Source organism: Trichechus manatus, unplaced genomic scaffold, assembly GCF_000243295.1.
Source record: "Trichechus manatus latirostris isolate Lorelei unplaced genomic scaffold, TriManLat1.0 scaffold00029, whole genome shotgun sequence".
In the NCBI taxonomy this organism is placed as follows: domain Eukaryota; kingdom Metazoa; phylum Chordata; class Mammalia; order Sirenia; family Trichechidae; genus Trichechus; species Trichechus manatus.
Window position 1 is genome coordinate 1717127 of NW_004443965.1, and position 27685 is coordinate 1744811.

The following is a 27685-nucleotide window of genomic DNA, read 5'->3' on the forward strand; positions in this document are numbered from 1 at the left end:
GGGGTTCCAGAAGGAATGATGGGGAAGCAGGTGGCCAGTAAATGCAGGGTGTGGCAGCTGGATAATACCTCTTTGAATACTTCGTTTTAGCTTGTTACACAGGTCCACGCGGGGGTTATCTACATTCTCTTTTACAGATCCCAGGCTTTGCTCTGGAGAAGAAAGGCCTCTGCTAAGATCCAACGGTACTTTACCAGTGTGTGGCGGTGGGGATGCAGCAGGGCTATGTGTGGTGGTAGGACTGCTGGATGCCGAGGAAGTGGTCAGGTCCAAAGCTCCTATCCTTGAGTTCAAGGGAGAAGTCAAGGACAGCTTTCTGGCTCTCACAGGGGAGGAGGTTCTAGACATAGCTAGTGGTGGTGGGGAAGAGAATTTTCGACACAGACGTGGGGATTTTCCATCCACCAAATGTTCACCTCTGTTGTTCTGGCTGGTAGCAAAAAACAATTCCAATGACCTAAAAGTAAGAGCAAAACCTATTAACAGATTGTAGCCAAGTGAAAATGACATCTACAATATTCTTCAAGGACATGCTCCCTACATTGAAAAGCTACAATCTTATGGCACTTATGTTGCTGGACTTTCCTCAGTCTAAATGCTACATGTTATAATGGGGGTGGTGATGGTTCAATGCCAGAATTCTCACCATGCGGGAGACCGAGATTCAACTCCCAGCCAATGCACATCATGCATAGCCACCGCTTGTCTGTCAGTGGCAGCTTGCATGTTGCTATTATGCTGAGCAAGTTTCAGTGGCGCTTCCAGACTAAGATGAACAAGGAAGAAAGGCCTGGAGATCTACATCTGAAAATCAGCCAGTGAAAACTCAATGGATAACAATGGTCCAATCCTCAACTGATCATGGGAATGGTGCAGGACTGGGCAGTGTTTTGTTCTGTTGTACACTGGGAACCCAGGGGTCAAGAGATGGACTTGACAGCAGCTAACAACAACAAATGCTACATATACACCATGTCCTTGCCAAAGGAACACATGACACTTTCTAAATATTGTCTGATTCCTTGCTACTAAACTGTGGTCTGAAAACCAACCAGGAACTTGTTAGAAATGCAGAACTCAGGCCCAAGACTGCTGAATTTAACAAGAAATGTAATTTAACAAGAGCCCCAGGTATTTCTTATTGAATGCATATTAAAGTTTAAAAAGTACTGGTCTACTCAATTGTTTAAAAAAAAAAAAATAGAAAAGCCTGAAGCAATAGAGTTGACACAGGAGCCACTAGGGTCACACTTTAATGACAGGCAAATCCCAGACATACCTCACAGGGATGGAGGTGAAAGGCCTCTTGTATATGTCAGAAAGCTTCGCCAGCACCACAGCTGCAGTAGTGAAAATCCGGTATGTGTGCAGAAAAGTGTTGAGGAAATCTATACTAAGAAACCTCAAGTCTGTCAGCCTCTCCAAGAGGCGCTCCACGCTGGCATAACGGATCTGGGGAACCTTGCAGGAGTTGAGTGTTTTACTGAAGCAAATGTCAGTGTCGTCTGTATGTAGTCGTGCATCAGACCTACACGCAAAGCAGGAACATGATAACCAAACCAGCATGAGGCTTCCTCTTCAGCCACTGAGAATTTCAGTATTTGTAAAAAAATACTTGTGTGTGGGCTTTCCATTGCATTTTATAAGAGATGGATAAATACGTACATTTCTATTGTATATAGATATATACAACAAGGTGGGTCTATTTGAAAAGTACGCCATTATAGTATACCAAAACCAAACCTGTTGCCATCGAGTAGATTCCGACTCACAGTGACCCTACAGGACAGAGTAAAACCGCCCCATAGGGGTTCCAAGGGGTAGCTGGTGGATTCAAACAGCCAACCTTTTGGTTAGTAGCTGAGCTCTTAACCACTGTGCCATCAGGACTCCCATTATAGTATAGGAAGGCCAAAATTAATTGTAGAGGAGGTAATAATGATTTATTTCACCCTGTGGAGTCCTTCTCTTTAGTTCAATCATATTTTTATGAGGGAAGTGAAGTCTTAAGTCCGACGGTTTATTTAGGAAGGGAAAAGAGCATTGCTATGCCCTTAAACCAAACTCAAATGGGAACATCAGAAGTGAGCTTAAAAAATAATAGGTGAAATATAGGCAGTGAACCCTTCCTGAGATTCTGCTTGAACAGGCACACCCCCACCCCGACAGCCACCCTGTGTACTCTGCTTATGATTCTTTAAAACCTCCTGTTTGACTTCCCAACCTCTCTTCCTGAGGCAGCTCCACTAGAAGCCTGTGGCACCCTCTCCAGCTGGATAACCAAACCAGGAGGAAGCTGCACACAGGCTGGGGGATGCACACAGGCACGCTCGGAATCCACAGCCACTGGAGCACATCTGTTACTGAGGGTAAAAGAGGATGGCAAAGGGGAAAAACTTGCAAGAGGAAAGGCTTGTGAGCAGAGGCTGAAGCCACGTGAAGCCCAAAGAATTGCTCAGCCCTCACCACGACCGCCTGTAGCCTTCACTTTCCCTCCTGAAATCCCTTGTTCCCCTTCACTGCAGTGTCTAGAACAGGCAGTCAATGACGTGAAGTCCTCAATTTCACCCCTTGGTTAAAGGATGAGCTACAGGGCCAATGATTTCCAGCGAGGCGGCTGCTTGCTAAGCCCCAGTGGCTTGTTGTTGAGTGTCCCTAATAAGCCCTTTCAGCACTCGGAGGGATTTTAAATTATATATTTCTTTTCTTTTGGATAAAATGGAATCAATAGCTTTCTTAGCTTGCTCTTGGAAACTTCCCACCCCAAAGTATATTCAGTGCAAGTGAAAGTACTTCATTTGCAGGCCTGAAAGGGCATTATTTTTTTTTTAAATTTTTTTATTGTTGTAGTTTAAAGGAAGTTTACATTTCAAGTTAGTCTCCCATACAAAAATTTATACATACATTGCTTTATGGGACCCTAATTGCTCTCCCCTTACTGTGACAGCACACTCCTCCTTTCCATCCCTGATTCCCCAAGTCCATTCAACCAGCTCTCTGCCTTTCCATCTTACCTCTGGACAGAAGCTGTCCACCTAGTCTCTTGTATCTACTTGAGCTGAAAGGCACACGCCTCACTTTATGTCCCACTGTCCAGTCCAATCCCTGTCTGAAGAGTTGGCCTCAGAAATTGTTTTAGTTCTGGGCTGATAGAGAATCCGGGGGCCATGCTTTCCGAGGTTCCTCCAGTCTCAGTCAGACCATTAAGTCTGGTCTTCTTACTAGAATTTGAGTTCTGCACCCCACCTTTCTCCTGCTCCATCAGGGAATCTCTGTTGTGTTCCCTGTCAGGGTGATCATTGGTGGTAGCCAGGCACCATCTAGTTCTTCTGGTCTCAGGCTGATGAAGTCTCTGGTTTATGTGGCCCTTTCTTGCTCTTGGGCTAATAGTTTCCCTGTGTCTTTGGTGTTCTTCATTCTCCTTTACTCCAGGTGGTTGGGACCAATTGATGCATCTTAGATGGCCACTTGCAAGCTTTTAAGACCCCAGATGCCACTCAGCGAAGTAGGATGCAGAACATTTTCTTAATAAGTTTTGTTATGCCAATTGACCTAGATGTCCCCTGAAGGCATGGTCCCCAGATCCCTACCCCTGCTACTCTGTCCCTCAAAGTGTTTGATTGTATTCAGGAAACTTCTTAGCTTCGGTTTAGTCCAGTTGTGCTGACTTCCCCCGTAGTGTGTGCTGTCCTTCCCTTCACCTAAGATAATACTTGTCTACTATCTAGTTAGTGAATAACCCCCACCCTCCCTCCTCACCCTCATAACCATCAAAGAATGTTGTCTTCTGTGTTTAAACCTTTTCTTGAGTTCTTATAATAGTGGCCTTATACAATATTTGTCCTTCTGTGACTGACTAAATTCACTCAGCAAAATGACCTCAGCTTCCTCCATGTTATAAGATGTTTCACGGCTTCATCGTTGTTCTTTACCGTTGCATAGTATTCCATTGTGTGGATATACCATAATTTGTTTATCCATTTGTGCGTTGATGGGCACCTAGGTTGTTTCCATCTTTCTGCTATGTGAACAGTGCTGCAATGAACATGGGTGTGCATATATCTATTTGTGTGATGGCTCTTATTTCTCTAGGATATAGTCCAAGGAGAAGGATAGCTGGATCATATGGTACTTCTATTTCTAGCTTTTTAAGGAAGCGCCAAATTGATTTCCAAAGTGCTTGTACCATTTTACATTCCCAGCAACAATGTATAAGTGTTCCAGTCCACAACCTCTCCAGCATTTATTGTTTTGCGTTTTTTGGATTAATGCTATCCTTGTTGGGGTGAGATGATATCTCATTATAGTTTTGATCTGCATTTCTCTGATGGCTAATGATTGTGAGCATTTCTTCATGTGTCTGTTAGCTGCCTGAATATGTTTAAAGAGCATTTTAAATGAGCAGCTTACCCCTGCCAGGGAACTGCTAAGGGTGACCTCTTATTTTCAATCCCATTACTGGTCTCAGAAATATACGGGTGTATCTTTTGAGATTCTTAAAAATAGCATGGCTCTTTCTGTCACTCACTATGTGACCCTCAGCCAAGTTGACTTTTCTGGTTCTTAATTTTCTTATTTGTAAAATGAATAGATTAAAGATATCTTAGAAAATTCTATGAATATATCAGACAGTACGGAAGACTGAATGAGGTAATCAAGTTTTCCCCCATGATTTCCCCACTGGAGATCTCTATTTTCTAAGAAATTGATGTCAAAACAAGCCTTAGACTATCTACATAAAATGTAAAACACGTTTAGACATGATTTAAAGGGATATTTTACCTAATAAACGTCATGATTTAACATCCTAATCGTGGTTTTGAGCTTTGCATCTTCTGACTGTAATTAGTTTAATCAAAACACAAGGAAAAAAAAAACAAAAACACGTTGTAGCCAACATAAAATTAAAACTGACTAATTACTCCCCCTGTCCCTCAAAATTATGATTACATTTTTATTTTAAATGAAGAGAAGAAATTAAATATTATGAAATTATTTAATTTTCTTTTATTCTACTGAACAGGATCTCATTTTATTTCCTAAGGGACTCTTGGGAAAGAGATAATGCAGTTCTTAAGCCTCCTATGATAATAGCAACTCCTTTTTGGAAAACACTTAAACAGCAATCCTGAGACATCAAACCCTAATCTCCTATAATAATTAGTAAGTTTTAAAAGGAAGAGAGTGCTTGCAAAGTGATTCCATGCCAGTAACAAGACATAATTAAGACTGGATAATTCTTTTCTTTTAACTCTGCAAAATGTAGTGATTTTTATTTATTTATTTTTTGTGATCTGCAGTCAGGGAGATGCACAGGGAGCCAGGAATACAACATTTAGGGTAAGATAAGGCCATGGAGAGGGCCATGGGAAGGCATCCATTGCCATCTAGTCAATTACAACGTAGAGCCTATAGGGCAGGGTAGAACTACTCCATACGGTTTCCAAAGAGCGGCTGGTGGATTCAAACTGCTGACCTTTTGGTTAGCAGTTGAAACCACTCTGCCACCAGAGCTCCATGGGAAGGGACAGAGATTGCAAAACCACAGTTTCCCCTCTGAATGAGGCTCACTGAGGCTGGGAAAAATAGAAGGAAGAAATAGATGATACTTTACTCTGCCTTGGGAGTACATCTAGTACAAGATGAACATCAAAACATGCTTGACTCTAAATCCTTACAGCCTGAGACATGGAGTTCTGTCCTCATAGGAAGGCAGTTCCTGCTCCCTGACACGTCCCCTGTGTGCACCCAAAGGCAGGAAAGTCCTGGTCTGTATGTGAGGTGGTTGCACAAACATGACTGAACACGGATAAAACTGCCATCATTGGGGAAGGAAGATTTCAGGCACCGGTCATAACAAGCCAGGCACAAAACCAAAGTTTATATTACTATTAATTTTTAAAAGTCTACAAAATATATGTACAGCAGGTTTACAACTGTCCTATGGTATAGAGACTTATAACTTGGGTATACTGTCCAACTTAACACATTCTAATTCTAAAGCAGCTTGGATTTTAATCGCTGTCTAACTTTTAAGAAAGTACTTTAAAAAAAAATTATATATATATATATATAATTTTGTGAAGTATTAAAATCAGAATCCCGCGGCAGAAAATTAATAAGAAAACTCTGACTCAAAAATAAAAAAAAACTCTGCTCAAAAGTTAAGTTATAATTTGAAACTTTTGACTTAATATTCCATATTTTGACTTAAAATTTCATATTTTTAACTTTGCATCATAAAGATTTTTAACTAATCTGGTTAAGTAAAAAATAACTACACTAAACTGAAAACCTAGACTAGTGAATGTTAAAGTATTGTTTGCCCTGGAGTTTCAAAGTAATCCCTCTCAATTAGTACATCTGACTAATAATTTAAAATACCATTAGCAAATCATTCTTTTATAATTTTTATTTTTCAGTAGTAATTATGGCACTAGCATTATGTACTCTGCCTTCATCTGATACAATAACAATTGTTTTAAACTTGCACCATTGGGATGATGCTAACTGTAGTCAATGCCTATCAGAAGAGGAAGGTCATTGCGGTAAAGTTGTATTTTATTGCCTTAGCATGAACAATCAGATGTCAAAAAAGCCACACAGAAAGGCATAGGAGACAAACATTTTCTTAGTTCTGCATAAATTTTTTTGAAAAATAGAACTGCTAAAAATAAACAAATAAAAAAACATTTTGTTCCTAGAATTGGGAGTGCAAACATTCAAGAAAATGAGAGTTATGAACAATTTGGTCAGTTTCAAAATAATCCAAAAGCAGTTTCTGAATATAAAAACCAAAAAGAGAGAGAGAGACAAAAGCACTAGTAAAGAGAGCCCTAGCACACAATTATTGATACAACTTCTTTTTAAGCTGTAGTTTCCCTAACAATCACTTTAAATTACAGGATTTGCTTGTTAACAAAACACACAGAGAACAGGATGGGGGCACAAGCAAACAACCTCTGAGGCAAATCCATGTGCAGGTAGTGAGTGGATGGCATCATGGAAAAGGAAGTTGGTTCATGTTGGGTGTCTTCAGAATGGAGACATATCTCTATACCAAATCTGTGGTAATACGGTTCAAGCCGCCAAGTGAAGCAGCCACCATTTGTCAACCCTCTGACCCTGAACAGCCTGAGTATTGCATCTGGCAGTCACTACTTTAATTTTTTACATTGAACTTGAAAATCTTGACAGGCTTTTGTCTTGAGTGGAGGCATATTTAGCATTATGGAAAACAGAATTTTCCTATGCTATGAGTCAACAAAGTAAACTGTGAATCTGAACAACCATGTTGACAGCCTTATCATTTATAACAGCATAACACGAATTATCACATCGCTGTCAAGAAACACATTCTAAATAATAAGAAAGAGAATCCTACTGAAGCAATATTTTATTCAGAAGCAATATTTTATTTTATACACACGTTACAATTTGATCTTGTTTAAATGTAAGGGAAACAATCATGATACTTACTTAATCATATGTGGCACAGTTACTTTGGAATTCTCTTCAAACACTATAGTCATTAAACCATTACACCGTATATTGTCCACACACTGTGAAAATGAAAGCAGACAATTACAATCCATGGGAAAACCTAGGTAGATCATATATTCCAGGAGTGCTTTATATCCACAAAAACAATCAAATTTCTCACCCATGTGCAATCATAAACAAAAAACAACAACAAAACAAACAAAAAACCTGCTTGTAAACATTACACATGATGAACAGAGTCAATATTCAGGTACCTAAGCTATGTACCACCCAAATACCTTACAAATACCTGAAGATACATATAAGGGCTATATTTTCCTGGAATTTGTTTTCTGATGATTCAGACCACAAGTGTCACATCATCACAATTCTCTGGCAGTCCCAGAACTACTTGAGAGGTTTATACTTTCTGTTGGTGATTGCTCTTGCTGTATTCATTCTCTGCCACAAGGGTTTGGTTTGGGGCAGTCAGATTAGAAATGGCAGATTTACTGGGTGCAGTTAATGTTCTTTCTCACTAATAAAGCTCTATGCCTCTTTATAATATATTCTTCTGTCAATAAGTTCCCATTTATTACTAGTTTCTACAGCAGTTTCTATTGGCACCATGTTGATTTGGTGGGGTTGCAGGGTGCAATTTCTCCTGTTTCTGGCACACATAAAGCCCTGTATCATCTTTTTCTCTTTTCTTTCCAAGAGGATAATTCAAGAAACTCTGCTAATTTTCTGCCTTCTTTATTTACTGTTGTTGTTAGGTGCCGTCAAGTTGGTTCCAGCTTATAGTGACCTTATGTTCAACAAAACTAAATACTGCCTGGTCCTGCGCCATCCTAACAATCTTTGCTGTGTTTGAGCTCATTGTTGCAGCCACTGTGTCAATCCATCTCGTAGAGGGTTTTCCTCTTTTTTGCTGACCCTCTATTTTACCAAGCATGATGTCCTTCTCCAGGGACAGGCCCCTCCTGATAGCATGTCCAAAGTACATGAGACAAAGTCCCTTCTAAGAAGCAATCTGGCTGTACTTCTTCCAAGACGGATTTGTTCTTTCTTCTGGTAGTCCACTGTATATTCAACATTATTTACAACACCATAATTCAAAGCTGTCAATTCTTCTTGGGTCTTCCTTATTCATTATCCAGCTTTCCCATGCATATGAGGCAACTGAAAATACCATGGCTTGGGTCAGGTGCACCTTAAGACCTCAAACTGACATCTTTGCTCTTTAATACTTCAAAGAGGTCTTTTGCAGAAGATTTGCCCAATGCAATATATCACTGGATTTCTTGACTGCTGCTTCCATGGGTGTTGATTGTGGATCCAAGTAAAATGAAATCCGTAACAACTTCAATCTTTTCTCCATTTATCAAGATGTTGCTTATTGGTCCAGTTGTGAGGATTTTTGTTTTATTTATGTTCAGGTGTAATCCATACTGAAGGCTGTAATCTTTGATCTTCATCAGTAAGTGCTTCAAGTCCTCTTCACTTTCAGCAAGCAAGACTGTGTCATCTGCATATCGCAGGTTGTTAATGACTCTTCCTCCAATTCTGATGCTGCATTCTTCTTCATATAATCCAGCTTCTCAGATTATTTGCTCAGTATACAGACTGAATTTAGTATGTGAAAGGATACAACCTTGATGCACACCTTTCCTGATTTTAAACCACTCAGTTCTGCTCGAATGACTGCTTCTTGGTCTGTGTAAAGGTTTCACATGAGCACAATTAAGTTGTTCTGGAACTCCCATTCTTTGAGATGTTATCCATAATTTGTTAGGATCCACATAGTTGAATGCCTTTGCATAGTCTATAAAATACAGGTAAATATCTTTCTGGTATTCTTTGCTTTCAGCCAAGATCCATCTGACATCAGCAATGATTTCCCTTGTTCCATGTCCTCTTCTGAATCCAGCTTGAATTTCTGGCAGTTCCCTGTCAATGTACTGCTGCAACCACATTTGATTATTTTCAGCAAAATTTACTTGTGTGTCATATTAATGATACTGTTTGATAATTTCCACATTCTGTTGGATCACCTTTTCTGGAATGGGCACAAATATGGATCTCTTCCAGTCCGTTGGCCAGATAACTGTCTTCCACATTTCTTGGTATAGACAAGTGAACATCTCCAGTGCTGCATTCATTTGTTGAAACATCTCAATGGGTATTCCTGCAGCCTTGTTTTTTCGCCAATGCCTTCAGTGCAGCTTGGACTTCTTCCTTCAGTTCCATCAGTTCTTGATCATTTGCTACCTCCTGAAATGGCTGAACGTCGACCAATTCTTTTTGGTACAATGACTGTGTATTCCTTCCATCTTCCTTCAGTGCTTTCTGCATTGTTCGATATTTTCTCATAGAATCCTTCAATAGTACAACTCGAGGCTTGAATTTTTTTATTTTCTTTATTTATACTACTTAAAAACCAAAACCAAACCAAATCATTGCCATGGAGTCGATTCCAACTCATAGAAAACCTACAGGACAGAGTAGAACTGCCTCATAGGATTGCCAAGGAGCGGATGTGCGATTTCGAACTGCCAACCTTTTGGTTAACAGCTGAGTTCTTAACCACTGTACCACCAGAGCTCCATTTACACTACTTACTAACTGAAAACTTCCCTTTGCAATTACTTTGGATTAGAGAAAAATTTATTTTGAATTACATGTATCCCCTTTGAACAAAAACAGAAAAATGATTCCTAATTATTTCATGGTTAAAGCATATAGCTTATGATATATCAGTTTTTAGTACTAACTGAACTTTGTTTTATGGCCTAATAAGTAGAAATTTTAAAAATAAAAGTTCTACATGTGGGTGAAAGGACCATGTACTCTCTGGCTGTTGTGTGCTAGGACCTATCTAGCTCAAATTTGTTAACTGGATTGCTCAAATTTTCTTTATCTTTACCGTTGTCTGCTTTATCTACTGGTTTTTGAGTGAGAAATATAAAAATCTAGTTGTGCGTTTGTCAATTTCTTTTTGTAATTCTGTCCATTTTTACATATATGTTTGAGATGTGTGATTAGATGCCTACACGTGAAAGATTGTTTTATCTTCCTGGTTAATAGTCTCTTTTATTATTAAGTAATGATACTATTTGTCTTCTCCTTAAAATTTATTTTTCTAATACAAATGTTGCTTACTGGCTTTCCTTTGGTTACAGTTTGCCTTGGTACTACTTTCCATTCCTTTACTTTCAACTTGAAACACAAAGTTTTAGGCGGGTCTCTTGTAAATAGCACATAGCTATTTTGTTGTTGTTGTTATTATTAACCCAATCTGAGAATTTCTGACTTTAAAGATATACTGATGCTATTGATATACTACATTTAAGGAGCCCTGGTGGCACAATGGAGCCCCAGTGTCGCAGTGGTTAAGAGCTTGGCTGCTAACCACAAGATCATGAGTTCGAATCCACCAGCTGCTCCTTGGAAACCCTATGGGGCAGTTCTGCTGTGCCCTATAGGGCCACTATGAGTCAGAATTGGCTCAATGGCAATAGGTTTTTTTTTTTGGTGACATAAAAGGTTGGCGGTTCAAACCCACCAGCCACTCCACGGGAGAAAGATGTGGCAGTCTGCTTCTGTAAAGATTGTTGCTACTGGGTGCCCTCGAGTCGGTTCCAATTCATAGCGACCCCATGCACAACAGAATTAAACACTGCCAAGTCCTGCACCATCCTCACAATTGTTGCTATGCTTCAGCCATTGTTGCAGCCACTGTGTCAATCCATCTCATTGAGGGTCTTCCTCTTTTTCGCTGATCCTCTACTTTACCAAGCATAATGTCCTTCTCCAGGGGCTGATCCCTCCTGATAATATGTCCAAAGTATGTGAGATGTAGTCTTGCCATCCTTGCTTCTAAGGAGCATTCTGGTTGCACTTCTTCCAAGACAGATTTGATTGTTCTTTTGGCAGTCCATGGTATATTCAATATTCTTAGCCAATATCACAATTCAAAGGTGTCAGTTCTTCTTCTGTCTTCCTTACTCATCGTCCAGCTTTCACATGCATATGAGGCAACTGAAAACACCATGGCTTGGGTCAGCTGCACCTTAGTCCTCAAGGTGACATCTTTGCTTTTCAGCACCTTAAAGAGGTCTTTTACAGCACATTTGCCCAACGCAATGCATCGCTTGATTTCTTGACTGTTTCTTCCATGGGTGTGGATTGTGGATCCAAGTAAAATGAAATCCTTGAAAACTTCAATCTTTTCTCTGTTTATCATGGTGGTGCTTATTGGTCCAGTTGTGAGGATTTTTGTTTTTCTTTATGTTCAGGTGTAATCTATACTGAAGGCTGTGGTCTTTGATCTTCATCAGTAAGTGCTTCAAGTCCTCTTCACTTTCAGCAAGCAAGGTTGTGTCATCTGCACAATGCAGACTGTTAATGAGTCTTCCTCCAATCCTGATGCCCTGTTCTTCTTCATATAGTCCAGCTTCTCGGATCATTTGCTCAGCAGACAGATTGAATACGTATGGTGAAAGGTTACAACCCTGACACACACCTTTCCTGACTTTAAATCACGTAGTATCCCCTTGTTCTGTTCAAACGACTGCCTCTTGATCCATGTACAGGTTCCTCATGAGCACAATTAAGTGTTCTGGAATTCCCATTCTCTGTAATGTTTATCCATAATTTGTTATGATCCACACAATCGAGTGCCTTTGCATAGTATATAAAACACAGGTAAACATCTTTCTGGTACTCTACTTTCAGCCAGGATCCATCTGATGTCGGCAATGATATCCTTGGTTCCACATCTTCTTCTAAATCCGGTTTGAATTTCTGGCAGTTCCCTATCAATATACTGCTGTAGCTGCTTCTGAATGATCTTCAGCAAAATTTTACTTGCGTGTGATAGTAATAATTTCCACATTCGGTTGAATCACCTTTCTTGGGAATAGGCATAAATATGGATTTTTTCCAGTCAGTTGGCCAGGTAGCTGTCTTCCAAATTTCTTGGCATAGACAACTGAACACTTCCAGTGCTTCATCTGTGTGTTGAAACATCTCAATTGGTATTCCATCAATTCCTGAAGCATTGTTTTTTGCCAATGTCTTCAGTGCAGCTTGGACTTCTTCCTTCAGGACCATCGGTTCTTGATTATATGCTACCTCCTGAAATGGTTGGACGTCAACCAATTCTTTTTGGTAGTAACTCTGTATTCCTTCCATCTTCTTTCAATGCTTACCGTGTCGTTTAGTATTTTCCCCGTAGAATCCTTCAGTATTGCAACTCAAGGCTTGAATATTTTCTTTAGCTCTTTCAGCTTGAGAAATGCTGAGTGTGTTCTTCCCTTTTTGTTTTCTATCTCCAGGTCTTTGCACATGTCATCATAATACTTGACTTTGTCTTCTCAAGACGTCCTTTGAAATCTTCTGTTCAGCTCTTTTATTTCATCGTTTTTTCATTTTGCTTTAGCTACCTGACGTTCAAGAGCAAGTTTCGGAGTCTCTTCTGACATCTGTTTTGGTCTTTTCCTTCTCTCCTGTCTTTTTAATGACCTCTTGGTTTCTTCATGTATGATGTCCTTGATTTCATTCCACAACTCATCTAGTCTTTGGTCATTAGTGTTCAATGCATCAAATATATTCTTGAGATGGTCTCTAAATTCAGGTGGGATATACTCCAAGTTGTATTTTGGCTCTCGTGGACTTGTTCCAATTTTCTTCAGCTTCAACCCGAACTTGCATATGAGCAATTGCTGATCTGATCTGCAGTCGGCTCCTGGCCTTGTTCTGACTGATGATATTGAGCTTTTCCATGGTCTCTTTCCACCAATGTAGTTGATTTGATTCCTGTGCATTCCATCTGGAGAGGTCCATGTGTATAGTCGCTGTTTATGTTGTTGAGAAAAGGTATTTGCAATGAAGTCGTTGGTCTTGCAAAACTCTATCATGCAATCTCCGGCATTGTTTCTATCACCAAGGCCATATTTTCCAACTACTGATTCTTCTTCTTCGTTTCCAACTTTCGCATTCAATCACCAGTAATTATCAATGCATCCTGATTGCATGTTTGATCAATTTCAGACTGCAGAAGTTGGTAAAAATCTTCAATTTCTTCATCTTTGGCCTTACTGATTGGTGCATAACTTTGCATAATAGTCATATTAACTGGTCTTCCTTGTAGGCATATGGATATTATCCTATCACTGGCAGCGCTGTACTTCAGGATAGATCTTGAAATGCTCTTTTTGACAATGAATGCAACGCCATTCCTCTTGAGTTGTCATTCCTGGCGTAGTAGACCATATGATTGTCCAGTTCAAGATTATCTGTAAAGACTAAAGCTTGGAAAATCCTATGGGGCAGTTCTACTCTATCCTGTAGAGTCACTATGAGTAGGAATTGACTCAGTGGCAATGAGTTTTTGTTGTTGTTGTTTGTTTGGGTGGTGCAATGGTTAAGTGCTTAGCTGCTAACTAAAAGGTCAGTGGTTCGAAACCACCAGCTGCTCCGTGGGAGAAAGATATGGTAGGTTTGCTATGAGTTGGAACTGACTCAACGGCAATGGGTTTTTGGGTTGTATTTGGGTAGCACAATGGTTAAGCGCTCGGCTGCTACTTGAAAGATCAATGGTTCTAACTTACCAGCTGCTATGCAGGAAAAAGATGTGGCAGTCTGTTTCCGTCAAGATTACAGCCTTGGAAACTCTGGGGAAGTTCTACTCTGTCCTATAGTGTCACTATGAGTCAGAATTGACTCTGTGGCAACAGGTATTGATATATTTGAATATTGCTTTCAATATCTTAGGTGATTTCTATCACTCTTTTCTTTTTGTCTCCTTTGCTGACTACTACTGAATTGACAATGTATCCTAAAACCAAAACCAAACCAGTTACCATTGATTCTGACTCATGATGACCCTGTGTGTTGCAGAGTAGAACTGCACGACTTAGTATATCCTATATTCTCCCTTTCCCTTCTACTAATTTTGTCCTCTATTGCTGGTTGGTGTTAATCTGATTTTCTTCTTCATAGGTGCTCTATCTTTTAAGTTTTTATAGATAATTTGTCTTTTATATCTTTTAGTTTTATTTCCCCTTTTGCTTGGTCTTTTGTAGTTTCACCTTAATATGTCTAACCAGTTGCCGTCGAGTCGATTCTGAGCCATAGCGACCCTACAGGACGGAGCAGAACTGCCCCATAGGGTTTCCAAGGAGCAGCTCATGGATTCGAACTGTCCACTTCTTGGTTAGCAGCCATAGCTCTTAACCACTGGGCCACAAGGGCTACTTAATGTGTCCAAAAGGGGTTTTATTTGAGTATATGCAGATTGGAATTTACTATGTTTCTTCATTATGAGGACTCAAATCATTCATTAGTTTTAAAAATTCTTACCCATTTTCTCTTTGAAGATTGCATTTCCTTATTCTCTCAAATCGCTATTTCTACAATCCTATTAGATGTATGATAGACCTTCTTCCTCAATTCTCTATGTCTGGGAATCAATCTCTTACAACTGCCATCTCTTTATCTCTGTTGCATCCTAGGTAATTTCCTCAGATATATCTATTATCTGGTTATTAGTCTTCTCTTCAATTGTGCCTTACCCACTGTCTTTAACGAATTTCCATGAATTTGTAATTTTGATGGCTATAGTTTCCATTTTTCTTTATTTTCTATTTTTGGTTCTTTGTCATGATTGTCTGGTCCTTTTACATATCAACTACTATTTCCTTATAGTTTTTATTTCTTTTTTTCTTTAAAAAAAAAAAGCTTTATTAATATTTTAAACCTTTTTCTTTTTTTGTCTTTTCCAGACTGTCATTCTACTATCTGAAGTTCTTGCAGTGATAATTCTACTTTTCATTGTGTCTGCTGACTCTCCCTTACGGTAGATCATTTACATATAAGGTTGGTAATTTTTGTATGTGAGCACATTTTCAGTGAGCCTGGATTGTAGAAGTGTTGTTAATGGAGCGACTTTATGTCTTCTTCTACCAAGTATACTTAGGATTTCAGTAGTCTAAGAACTGTTTTTTACACAATAATTTCTCAGTTTTGAATTTCACACTCTGTGAATATTATAAATCTGAACTTCAAATCTATAGGCCAGAGAGACATTCATTTTTAAAAAGGAGATTTAGAAAAATCCAGAACCCAGGACAAAGACAAACTTCCCTATTTCTTTCCTGAGAAAATGAGCAGAGTTTTTTAAGCTCTTATTTCACCGAGGGACATCCTTCCAAGGTGAAGGCTTTAAGCAGGAAATCTCCATTCCTTTAATGGGCCCAAGACTACCTCTCCTCTCTCTTTTTTTCTTTTTTCTTTTTTTGGTTAATATACCTAGGGCTTGGGACTTATGTCCAATCTAAAATCATTCCCAAGTTTCCATGACTTCAGCTTACAAATCCACTGCTCTGGCTTCAAGCTCCTTTATTATTTCTGGCAATTGGAAATTTCCCTTTCTATACAAAGATCACCTATGTGTTAAAATATTTTTTTTATTATACTGATTCTATGTGTAAAGCATTTCTAGTTTGTAGCTAGAGGGAACCTTAATTAGCTCAGTGCTCCACACTGCCAGAATTGAAATTTGAGATAAATGTTTCAGATCCAGAAGAGATTAATGTGACCATTTTTTCACATCTTATTATCCAGTGTCAGATCTCACTCATAAATCATTCTGATTCATTATATTAGGCATTAAAATTATTTTCAATAGAAAAAAACAAGAAAATTTCACTGACATTCAAGTTGCAGGAGAATAAACTATACATGCAATCTGAGCCACAGCTCAAAATGTTATGTAATTAAAAGTCATATTTTAATTGTGCAAAAGGTTTTTGATAACTGGCATATAATCTTTAATAAACCCATGGGATGGATGGATGCAGGGATGGACTATCCAATAACCAGTGTAAGCATGGTGCTTACCTTGCTTACCAAATCATCTGCAGTGAACAGCTTCACATTTTTTCACTGCACCAAATACTCTGCTTCTAGGTATGGCTGGCATCTGTCTCTCTCCCAACCCCACACTGTACCTTCCTACAGAATCAGAGCCTCTTTTCAAATTTACAGTCCCTGACAGAAGTGGATGACCCAGTAAACAAGGTAAGCATGGGCCTACTTGTGCTTATTACTAATCTGTAGTGAACAATTTTACATGGATTTCATCACATTAAAGATGTGTTTACCTTACCTATTGGATAATCTTCCCCTGGATGGATGGATAGATGGGATAGATGGATATACATATATATATACACACACACAGAGTGCTATGTATATGTGTATGTGTGTGTGTATATATATATATATATATATATATATATATATATATATATATACATATATATATATATAGAATATGCCAGGGACTGCCAAAAGAATGAACAAATCTGTCTTGGAAGAAGTACAGCAAGAATGCTCCTTAGAAGCAAGGATGGTGAGACTACGTCTCACATACTTTGGACATGTTATCAGGAGGGATCAGTCCTTGGAGAAGGACATCGTGCTTAGTAAATTAGAAGGTCAGCGAAAAAGAGGAAGACCCTCAACGAGATGGATTGACACAGTGTCTGCAACAATGGGCTAAAGCACAACAATGATTGTAAGGATGGCGCAGGACCAGGAAGTGTTTCGTTCTACTGTAAAAAGGGGCACTATGAGTCGGAACCGACTCAACAGTACCTAACAACAACAACAACAACAACAAACACACACACACACACACAGAGCTGGTGGCACAGTGGTTAAGAGCTACAACTGCTAACCAGCCGCTCCTTGGAAACCCTATGGGGCAATTCTACTCTGTCCTATAGGATTGCTATAAGTTGAAATTTACTTGATGGCAACAGGTTTAGTTTTGGTTTATATATATAAAACATGGTATATTTGTAATATATGTGTGTTTTTTGAAATGGGTTCCTGATTTCTTAGGGACCCCATAGACAGTCTTTAGGAACAACAGGGATCCTGGGGCCCTGGGGTCCAGCAACAATAATTCAAGTAGAGTATTCTGCTTTTATCTGACTTGCATTTGGAACTTTCAGTAATATTGCACAGAAGAAAGAGTTCTGCTCTGGAAAAAAGGTTAGCAAACTAAAATAGAATTTGCGTGTCTGAGTGTGTATATGAACATATCTATAGTGGAAGGTATGATATCTATTCACAGTTAATTGTATAAGCACATACCTTGGTTGTGGTGCGGAGCAGTGATTGGGCCCTTGTAAATGAACACAGTTCACTCAGTTAAGAAGAAAACAAGCAGGGCATCACATATCTTTAAAGACACATAGAATTTATGTGAACTACAATACACATTGAGATTAATAGGTTAACAAAGCAGATTCCTTGGTCATGGATATTCTAGTTCAGTCTGTGATGAGTCAAGGGTGGGGCCTGGGAGTATGCATATTAACAAAATCCCCAAGTGACTCTGATGCAGCCAGTCCTCCAGGAAGTGCTGGGAATGACATCTCCAATAGGATTTTTTGAGGGTCTTCTCAAGGTGGTGCCTGTTCAGACACTGTGTCACCATATTTTTTATATTCTCAACACTTCTGAAGCACTGAGAAGAAAGGTTAGATCCAATTTTTCTCTTTTAATTTTTTATGCTGAAGTAGAAAATTCCCTATTAATTTCAGAGAAGCTATTTTAAGGAAGAAAGCACTTCCAGAGTGCTACAAATTTGTCTACATATGGTCTATATTTTGACACTACTACCCAAACCAAGAAGCTCAAAGGTGAATTTTAATTCTGCATTTTAGTGAATACCCATAATTATAGAGAAATCTGTTCAATAAACCATTACGTATGGCAGTGAGACAAGCATAAATGAATGCACTGAAATGCACGGTCAAATTTTCAACCTCAAAATTTTCCCTATAAATAGATGAAAGAGGGGAAGAATTATTGGTCAAGACCGTTAACCATTTGCACGTTTTGTTGGAGGCACCAATGGTTAATTATAGCCTTACTGGTGTAACTAAATGTGCAATTAATCATTCATGCAATTGTTGCTTCTAAAAATTACAGCTTCAGAGAGAGAGACCTGGCAAATCTAAAAGTCTTAAATCTTCACAGAGTTCCTTATGTGAAACTGGGATTGTATCAACACTTAGGAATCACTGTTATCTTAAATAAGGATCATGTGTGATTAATATAACAAGGTACAGTAGCTTAATAAGGTGGCTTCAAATTAAGTCACAAATAATTAAAACTTAGCAAAATAAGAGTGACAAAAAATTTAAAAGACAAAACAAGGGAGAATGTGTTCAAAATCTGAATTGAAAGAAAATGTTTATTTCTCTATTCTATAAGGATAGTTCCATTTCTAATGAATAAATGTCCATCTGGTATGAACAGATGAGAAATAGAAACAGTGTAAAAATGTTAATCTCACTGATAATTACAGAACTGTATATCAGAACCACTAGAAGGCAATACTTCTTTCCACTAAATAGAAAAATGTGATAACTATGACAAAATTCAACATTGGCAGGATTTAGAAGAAAAGTTAGTTACATGGCCTGTTGATGATGTAGTGAAATGATAGTTACATATTTCTTGAGGGAATTTTGGCAGTCTGTATAAGAATCATGAAAGTGATCAGCTCTCTGAACCAGCCTTATACCCACCAGGGAATATACACCAATGAGAGACCTTGAAAGGGAGGAAAAAAACTCCCTGCACAAAGATGTTCACCTAACATTATATATTAATGCTAAAACCTAGAAACAGTCCATATGCCAAATTTTTCAAAAACAGCTAGAAAAGTGGTAAGTTAATATGATAGAATATATATTGCTATTAGAAGAAATCAATATGGAGAGTTTCTAGAAATAGAAAAAGAAGTAAATGAAGTAAAAAGCAAAAATGATGCATATATACACTGAGAGCAAAATTGTAAAACTATAAATAAACAGCAGGATTTGGGATACAGAAAAAGTTGATTCGTTAGAGCCCAAAACCCACTACCACTGAGTCAATTCTGACTCATAGCGACTCTATAGGACAGAGTAGAACTGCCCCATACGGTTTCCCAGGCTGTAAATCTTTACGGACCCAGATTGCCATATCTTTCTGTCACGGAGCAGCTGGTGCATTCAAACTGCTGACCTTTCAGCTAGCAGTCGAGAGCTTAACCACTGCACCACCAGGGTTCCTTATTCTTTAGGGCAGAGGATCTCTAATTTAATGTGCAAAAGTGGCCTGTGGAGCTTGTTAAACCTGGCATTTTAGAATAGCATCTGAGATGCAGATGTAGGAATCTGCATTTTAAAAAATACCCTCAGGTAATTCTAATATAGGTTATCAATGGAAAATACTTAGGTAAACATTTATTTAGTGTGCTGGGCATTGAGAATATTTTTACTTGCTTTTGTGTCCATATTTTTACATATACATAATAAAATACTAAACAGTACATTTCTAAGCATCCAGCAGATCGTTATTAATAATGAATATGCCCAGAGACATATGTGGGGAGTGACAAAAATATTTTTCAGTGTCCCAAATTCCAAGAATGTACGTATATAGCACACAATAAGCCAAAAACACACTGCCGTCGAGTCAATTCCAACTCATACGACCCTATAGGACAGAGTAGAACTGCCCCATAGGGTTTCCAAAGCTGTAATCTTTATGCAAGCAGACTGCCACATCTTTCTCACACAGAGTGGTTGGTGGGTTCAAATCACTGACCTTTCGTTTAGCAGCTAAGTGCTTTAACCACTGTGCAACCAGGGCTCCTTATAAACATATAACAAAACAAACAAACAAACAGACCTGTCGCCGTTGAGTAAATTCCGCTCATAGAGACCCTACAGGACAGAGTAGAATAGCCTCATAGGGTTTCCAAGGAATGGCTAGTGGATTTGAGCTGCCTACCTTTTGTTTAGCAGCCGAGCTCTTAACCACTGCACCACCAGGCCCCCCATAAAATGAGAATGCTTTAAGGAGAGAACAAAGCCAGTTGAGATGCAGGTTGCTGGGCGGCAGGCTAGGCTCAATCAGTAGTGGACCATTTGGCCCCTACCACCTGTAGTTCAAACTCCATATCAGCAAAATAAGAAAGTCTCCAAGAAAGCTCACTATCTTACTCAGCCTTTAGTGCAGTCCACACGTAATCACTGCCTCCCCAGCTCTTTCACTCTTCACTTGGCTTCCAGAACACTACACCCTCTTGCCTGTCCTCTAACTCTCTGGCAGTTCCTTCTTAGTCCTCTTTGCTATTCTTGCTCTTCTCCCTGGCCCCTCATTCAGTCCATAGCCCTCTTCCTGTTTCTATCTATGCTTACTCCACTGGCGGTCTCAACAGTCTCACAGCCTTAAATACTACCTAAATGACATGGACCCTCCCACTCAGACCTTTCTCCTAAGTCCTGGACTTCTATGTCCCACTGCCTACTTAACACCTCCACTTGAATATCTAACAGACTTCAGACATATCTAATTCAACATATCTAAACTTCTGATTTTCACCCCAAAACCTCTTTCCCAGCAGACTTCCCCACCTCAGTTAATGACAACTCCAGTCTTACAGTTGCTCAAAGCCAAAAACTTTGGAGTCCTCCTTAACTCTTCTTTATCCTCACATCCTATATCTAATCCATTATAAAATTCTGTTGGTTCTACTTTAAAAATGAATCCAAAATTTAAATCCTTGTCTCCAACTCGACTCCTGCCAAGCTGGTCTGAACCTTAATCGTCTCTCACCTCAATTACCGCAATAGCCTTCTATCTTGCCTAGCTGCTTTCACTCTTGCTCTCCACTCACAGCGTATTCTCAATGCAGTAGTCAAGGTAATCCTTTTAAAAGTGAAGTCAGATCATGAAATTCCTTTGCTCAAAACCCTTTAATGGCTTTTCATCAGACTCAGAGTAATAGGGAAAGTCCTTTCAATGTCTTAAGAGGCCCTCCAAGACCTGATACCTGTTACCTCTACAATTTCCTCTCTTATGTTTTCCCTCTTGCACACCCCACTTCAGCAACAGCAGCTCTCATGCTATTCCTCAAATATGCAGCATCCTCCTGCTTTAGACCTTTTGCAGTGCAATGGCTGTTCCCTCTGTTTAGAATGACATTATCCCCATCATATAACCACATTGTATCTTCCTCACCTACTGTCTTTTTTTTGTAAAATGTCTCCTTCAGAATGGAATGACCACCATTTTTAAAACTGTGCCTACCCACGCCTGGAGCCCTGGTAGCATAGTGGTTAAGCGCTTGGCTGCTAAGCAAAAGGCTGGCTGTTCGAATCCACCAGCCGCTCCTTGGAAACTCTATGGGGCAGTTCCACTCTGTCCTGTAGGGTCACTATGAGTTGGAATCGACTTGATGGCAATGGGTTTGGTTTTTGGTTTTACCCACACCTACCTCCAATAGCCTGATCCTTCTTACCCTCCCCTATCACCCTCTAACATAAAATAATATGTGCTCAATTATTACATTTATTGTTTATTTTCTGTTTTCCCCATACTAGAATGTAAACTATACAAGGTCAAGGAATTTGTTGTTGTTGTTTTTTGGTTAACACTATGTCACAAGAGCCTAGGACAGCGCCTGGTGCACTGTATTACTGCATAATATCTTTGCTGAACGAATAAAATCACAAGTTTCAAAATCACGCATGTCAAGGCTATATCCAACATAATCATTTCATGTAATGATGTCATCAACACTCAGAAAGATATAATTTTCTGTTAGCTTTTTTCTCCAATTCAGTTGTCGATATAATCTAGTACAATTTTTTGCTAAGCAAAATATTAGGCATAGCAACTAAGAGAAAAAAGGAGGAAGGTGACACTTCAGCATCAAGGTGTAGTCTAAATAGAGAGAAAGACTCATTCGTATGCTTGAGGCAGGCAAAGCATTGGGTACCTTTCTTTAAAGGATGAGGGATAGAATCATTCATGAATCCCAGCGATATTTCTCTTTTTAGCAATGCCTTACCAGGCACACTAAGGAAAAGAAGGTCACCTAAAGCTTTTATCAACTCTGTCGCAGAGGTACCAGTTACATCATTAGGTAGAAGAGAAGCTAGAAGCAACTGGAGAAACACCTTTGCCCACTCCCATTCTACCTACTCATCTTGGCTTCACAGCACCTATAAAGCTTTGTTGCATTAAGTCGTCTCCTTCCTTTTCTTCTCTACTAGCCTGTCTGTTTCCTTAAGAGCAGGGACCATCACTGTATCTCTGGTACCTACACGATACCTGGCAGCACATGGTGATGGCTCAATAAATGTTTGTTGAATCAGTGAATGACCCAGAGTTTCATAAGGTAAGAGATGTATCACAGATAGGGAGATACTTAATTAAAGCATTAATTTATACAACATGGAGCTAATGAAAGTATTAATGAATTACTTCAAAGATGCACCTATTCAAAGGTCGGGAGAGTCCATATTTTCAATTGTCAGCCAAAAAAGAAGTGACTTCACTTGTACCTATTTATTCATCACCAAAGAATCGTTCTTATTTCCTAGCCTTCTTGGCCGTGTGTATTTATTGACGGTGAATTCACTATTCACCATAAAAACTATATTTTATGGTTTGCAAGTATGTAAGTGAAATTTCAGCAGCGGCCTTTCCGGTAGAGGCTGTTTAGAGTTCTAAAGCAGACTGGACTAGGTTTGAGTCCGAATAATTATCCAGCTGTGTAACTTTGGACAAACAGCCTTCCAAACGTCTGTTTACCTTCAGAATATTATTGTAAGGGACAAATGAGATTAGGTTCGCAAAACTTCTTTGACATACAAAAATAATTATTACTGTCGTTCATTCTTTCTCTATTTTTCCCTGGGTTTTCAATTACCGAGAAAAAAAACTAAGTATCTGAAAAGAACTCTGATACAGTTCATATTTTTACCTAAGTCTTATATATAAATTACTTTGAGAAGAAAGAAAACAATGAAATCTAGAGTTTATTCCTTTTTTGCTTGCCTCAATTTTCCTGGATGTTAGTTTTGAAGATAATGATCAAGGCTTCTTTTAACATTTTCTTTACACTGTACCACTTTTCCCTTATATTAACTACTGGAGCCAAAATTTATGTCGAGCTTAAATTTAAGAATGTCCAAGGGCAATCATGACCAGTTTTGACATATATTCAAATCATATCATTGCCTAGATAGCAATTCCCTAGATGGGTGTTGTTGTTCAAGGAAATGTAAGCAAATCATTTCCCTAATTTTTTTCTATATATACTACAGGAGCTTCTTTTAAAATTTCACACTACAATTAGTATCTCTTCTCTGAACTGATTCCTTAATTCGTGATTTCTCAGCATAGCCCTTATTAGTTGTATTTGTACCTTAAATCTCTTACCATTTTCTTTTTTCAGAAGTAAGCAAAAATCTAGTGGGGTCATAGGTAAATTTATTACTAACAGAACAATCTTAACACATACAAGTGATTACATTTGCAGCTGGTACAAAAATGCCCAGGAACTAAGAGTAGTTAACTACATTTCGAGTAAAAATTAACCTTAAGAATAAAAACAAAGAACAACAACATAAACGATCACAGCATATCAAGATACATATCCTGGTGATGGTAGTTACAGCAGTAACCAGATGTAATATTTTTATAAAAATAAAAAAACTCTAAAAGTCCTTCCCAAAATTCACGCTGTCAAATTAGAAAATAAATCTGGAAAAAGCAGCTTGCTTACCTGACTTATGTCACTTGTCCAGGCAGCTTTCTCCTGGCGCGAAGGTGCTAGCAAGACCACAGTGAAAGGCGCAGAATCAGGAGGCTCCACCACTATTTTAAAATCCAGATGGCCAAACACTTGCCCAGAACCTTTGGCTTTAACACACGTAAACCAAATGATCAGATGTGAAAACAAAAATATGAGTGATAGCTGCTTTCACGTAGTTCTATTAATACAATCAATGTACATCCAAGTACAGAATCTCATTTCAGCAATATCCTACTTCTCGGGTATGGGGAAGTCCTTACGGAGCTCATAAGCAGATGAAGAAGCTGAGGTCAATTGGTTATTCATGGCTAGAATCCAGATTTCCTTCCTCTCATTTCATAGTTTTTTGGTTTTTTCAAATGTCCATGATCTGCAGAATTCTAACGTTCTAGTTAAATTTTTCTTTCTTCTCTACCTGACACTAAAAAGTCACTATCATGAGACAAATACAGTAAAACGTGAATTCCCAAAAATGGTTTAAAATTTTGGCTCTCAGGTTTAATGGTTAGACAGACTTCCCATATATAAATGAATCCAGGGGTTTATCCTCAGCATCTATCCCGACTCCCTAAGTAGCTCTTCTAAGCTATAAAGGAATACAAACAAGGGGCTTTATTTATTTTTATTCTAATGTAATTCTAAGTGATAGAATGTGACTTACGGTCATCGTCGCTTGCGTCTGGCTCCTCAATCAATGTACATTCTATTAGAGACAGAACCCCACCTGCCTGGACACAAATCAATTTTCCATTGAGAGACTGAGGGTCTTGCATGGACTGGGAAGCTCTAATTTTTAAATCTTATATTCAAGTTGCCACAGAAGAAAACACATAATTCTACATCATAAAACGTTTTTCAGACTCTTAAACTTAGATGTGTCAAAGAATTGAACTCATTTAACTTACGATTCTTCTCCCTGAGCCTACTCTCGCTCCCTATGTTTGTAAAACTTAGCAAGTCCATTCATGGGAGACTAAAGAGCACCTTAGAGGCCTTGGAGAGTAAATGCAGCTCAGCAAAGGGACTGAACTTAACAACTGGAACAAGGTTTCAACAGTAGAAAAGCTATTATCAGGATGATGGAGAATATTTTTCAGCAATAATAACAGAGACAATAGATAATACGATAGATATTTTTAAGCAATAGTTATAGACAATATACATAGGCAATTTTTTTCTGTAAAGGGCCATACAGTAAATATTTCAGGCTTTACAGGCCATCTGATCTTTATTGCAACTACTCAATTCTGCCCTTGTAACATGAAAGCATTCACAGACAATATGTAAATGAACGGACGTGGCTTTGTCCCAATAAAACTTTAACAAAAACAGGTGGCAGGCTGTGGGGCCGTAATTTGCAGACTCCTGATGTAGAGAAAAAGGAGCCCTGGTGGTGCAGTGGTTAAACACTCAGCTGCTAACCAAAAAGTCGGTGGTTTGAACCCACCAGCTGCTCCTCGGAAGAAAAATGTGGCAGTCTGCTTCCCTAAAGATTATAGCCTAGGAAACCCTATGGGGCAGTTCTTCTCTATCCTATAGGGTTGCTATGAGTCGGGATTGACACAACGGCAACGGGTTTTTTTACAGGATACAGAGCAAGATAGAATATATTTAGCAGATATTACATTAGTACACTGTAGTCATTAGAGATTTTTGTAGCTCAATAGTCATCAACTAGTAATACTTTTTAGTTATCCAGATTGTGATTTTCATTGTACTTCTTTACAGTAATATACATGAAATAAATTCCTATTACTTTGAAGCTAACTGACAACAAAGTAAATATCAAAGTATTTTAATGCAATAGTGACAATCCATCTCATGATGATATCAGGCATAATAACCTAAATGCATCTTAAGTGCATGGAATACAAACGGAATAATCATGTAAAACCAGTACCTTGAGCAGATGCAGCTTTCCTCCTGAACTTCTTGTGCAAATTAAAAAGTGTTTTGTAAATAAGAAGCATTGTCTTTCTCCTTCCTTTTTCAAAGACAATGAACCCAGGCGCACTTTACTAAGTTTCCCCCTCTCAACAGAAGGTACTTGAATTAGAGAACCTGGTGGTCACAAAAGTGAAGAATACACAACAATCAAAATTCTGTCAAGCGAGAGCCGTTCCTGTGCCAATAAACACTAGGGCTGTTTCTCAAGATACCAAGGATTTATTTGATGCACCATAGGAACAAGTAAATCCCCTACACTCTGAGCAGAAGAAACACTATACTGTATTTTAACAGCCAAACTAGTTTCCACTATTTTTGTAACATACTTTAAACTCAATTCTTCATTTATAATCTAGAAAATTAGTTTGAAAGACAGTCAAATTGAATTCAAAGAACAAGGCACTTCTGCCATCTGTCTTTGGTGATCTGATACTAATCAACTTACCTAAAGCAAGGAACATATTTTATAATTACGTGGAGTAATACGGTAATATAATAAAAGGCAAATAGAATTTACTCTTCCTGAAGCATTGAAGGTAGATATATGGCATATTAATATAGTTCACTTTTTACTTAAAAAATAGAATATACAATATATGTATATTATAAAAATACATAAATCATACAATTCAATGCAATTTAGTTAGCGACTACTTTTAAAGGGCACTATTTCAAGCTACACTGAAATTGTACCTGATAAAAAATTCTTTATGGAATCTAAATGGAAAACAAACTAGACAAAATCTATATCCTGATCATTCCTGTGAATAAAACTATCTTCCATTCAAAGGGAGAAGCTATGCACAGACTTTATATAATACAGGGATTACCTCTGATTTTTCTAGATGTTGCCCTAAATAACAATTTCCCTCTCCTCCCAAAAAAGAGAAAAGTCCAAAATGTAGAACAAAATTCTAACTGAACAAAAAAGACCAGACTTACTGGTCTGACAGAGACTGGGGAAACCCTGAGAGTAAGGCCCCTGGACACCCTTTTAACTCAGTACTGAAGTCACTCCTGAGGTTCACCCTTCAGCCAAAGATTAGAGAGGCCCATAAAACAAAAGGAGACTAAATGGGCACACCAACACAGGAGCAAGGATGAGAAGGCAGAAGGAAACAGGAAAGCTGGTAATGGGGAACCCAAGGTTGAGAAGAAGAGAATGTTGACATGTCATGGGGTTGGCAACCAATGTTGCAATACAGTATGTGTATTAATTTTTTAATGAGAAACTAATTTGCTCTGTAAACCTTTATCTAAAGTACCATTAAAAAAAAAAAAAGAATCTTTACAAGGCAAGACACTAACCATCAAATGGAGTGTCATTTTTATAGAAAACCAAATCAAACAATAAAGTTTGAATATATAAACTAAAGAGAGAGAGAGAGAGAAAAGTCCAATATTAATTAACATCAAACAAAAAGTACTAAAAAGATTCATGCAAATCCCTTGGCTCTGACTTTTTTTTTTTTTTTTTAAATATTTTATTGTACTCCAGGTGAAGGCTTACAGAACAGATAGTTTCTCATGTAACAGTAGCACACATGCTGTTTTATGACATTGGTTAACAACCCC

At 38.4% G+C, this 27685-nt stretch overlaps 1 protein-coding gene across 1 annotated transcript in view; it reads right to left on the bottom strand.

Annotated features, from left to right (window-relative positions):
- Nucleotides 1–27685, bottom strand: part of RASGRF2 (Ras protein specific guanine nucleotide releasing factor 2) — a 281781-nt gene that overhangs the window by 115349 nt on the left and 138747 nt on the right. Inside the window, exons 10-15 of the mRNA XM_004374457.2 lie at nucleotides 26064–26224; nucleotides 24825–24891; nucleotides 24134–24270; nucleotides 7480–7562; nucleotides 1280–1528; nucleotides 69–457 (exon numbers count right to left, since the gene is read on the bottom strand). Coding sequence (XP_004374514.1) covers nucleotides 69–457; nucleotides 1280–1528; nucleotides 7480–7562; nucleotides 24134–24270; nucleotides 24825–24891; nucleotides 26064–26224 — 1086 coding nt within the window. The remainder of the gene's footprint in view (nucleotides 1–68; nucleotides 458–1279; nucleotides 1529–7479; nucleotides 7563–24133; nucleotides 24271–24824; nucleotides 24892–26063; nucleotides 26225–27685) is intronic.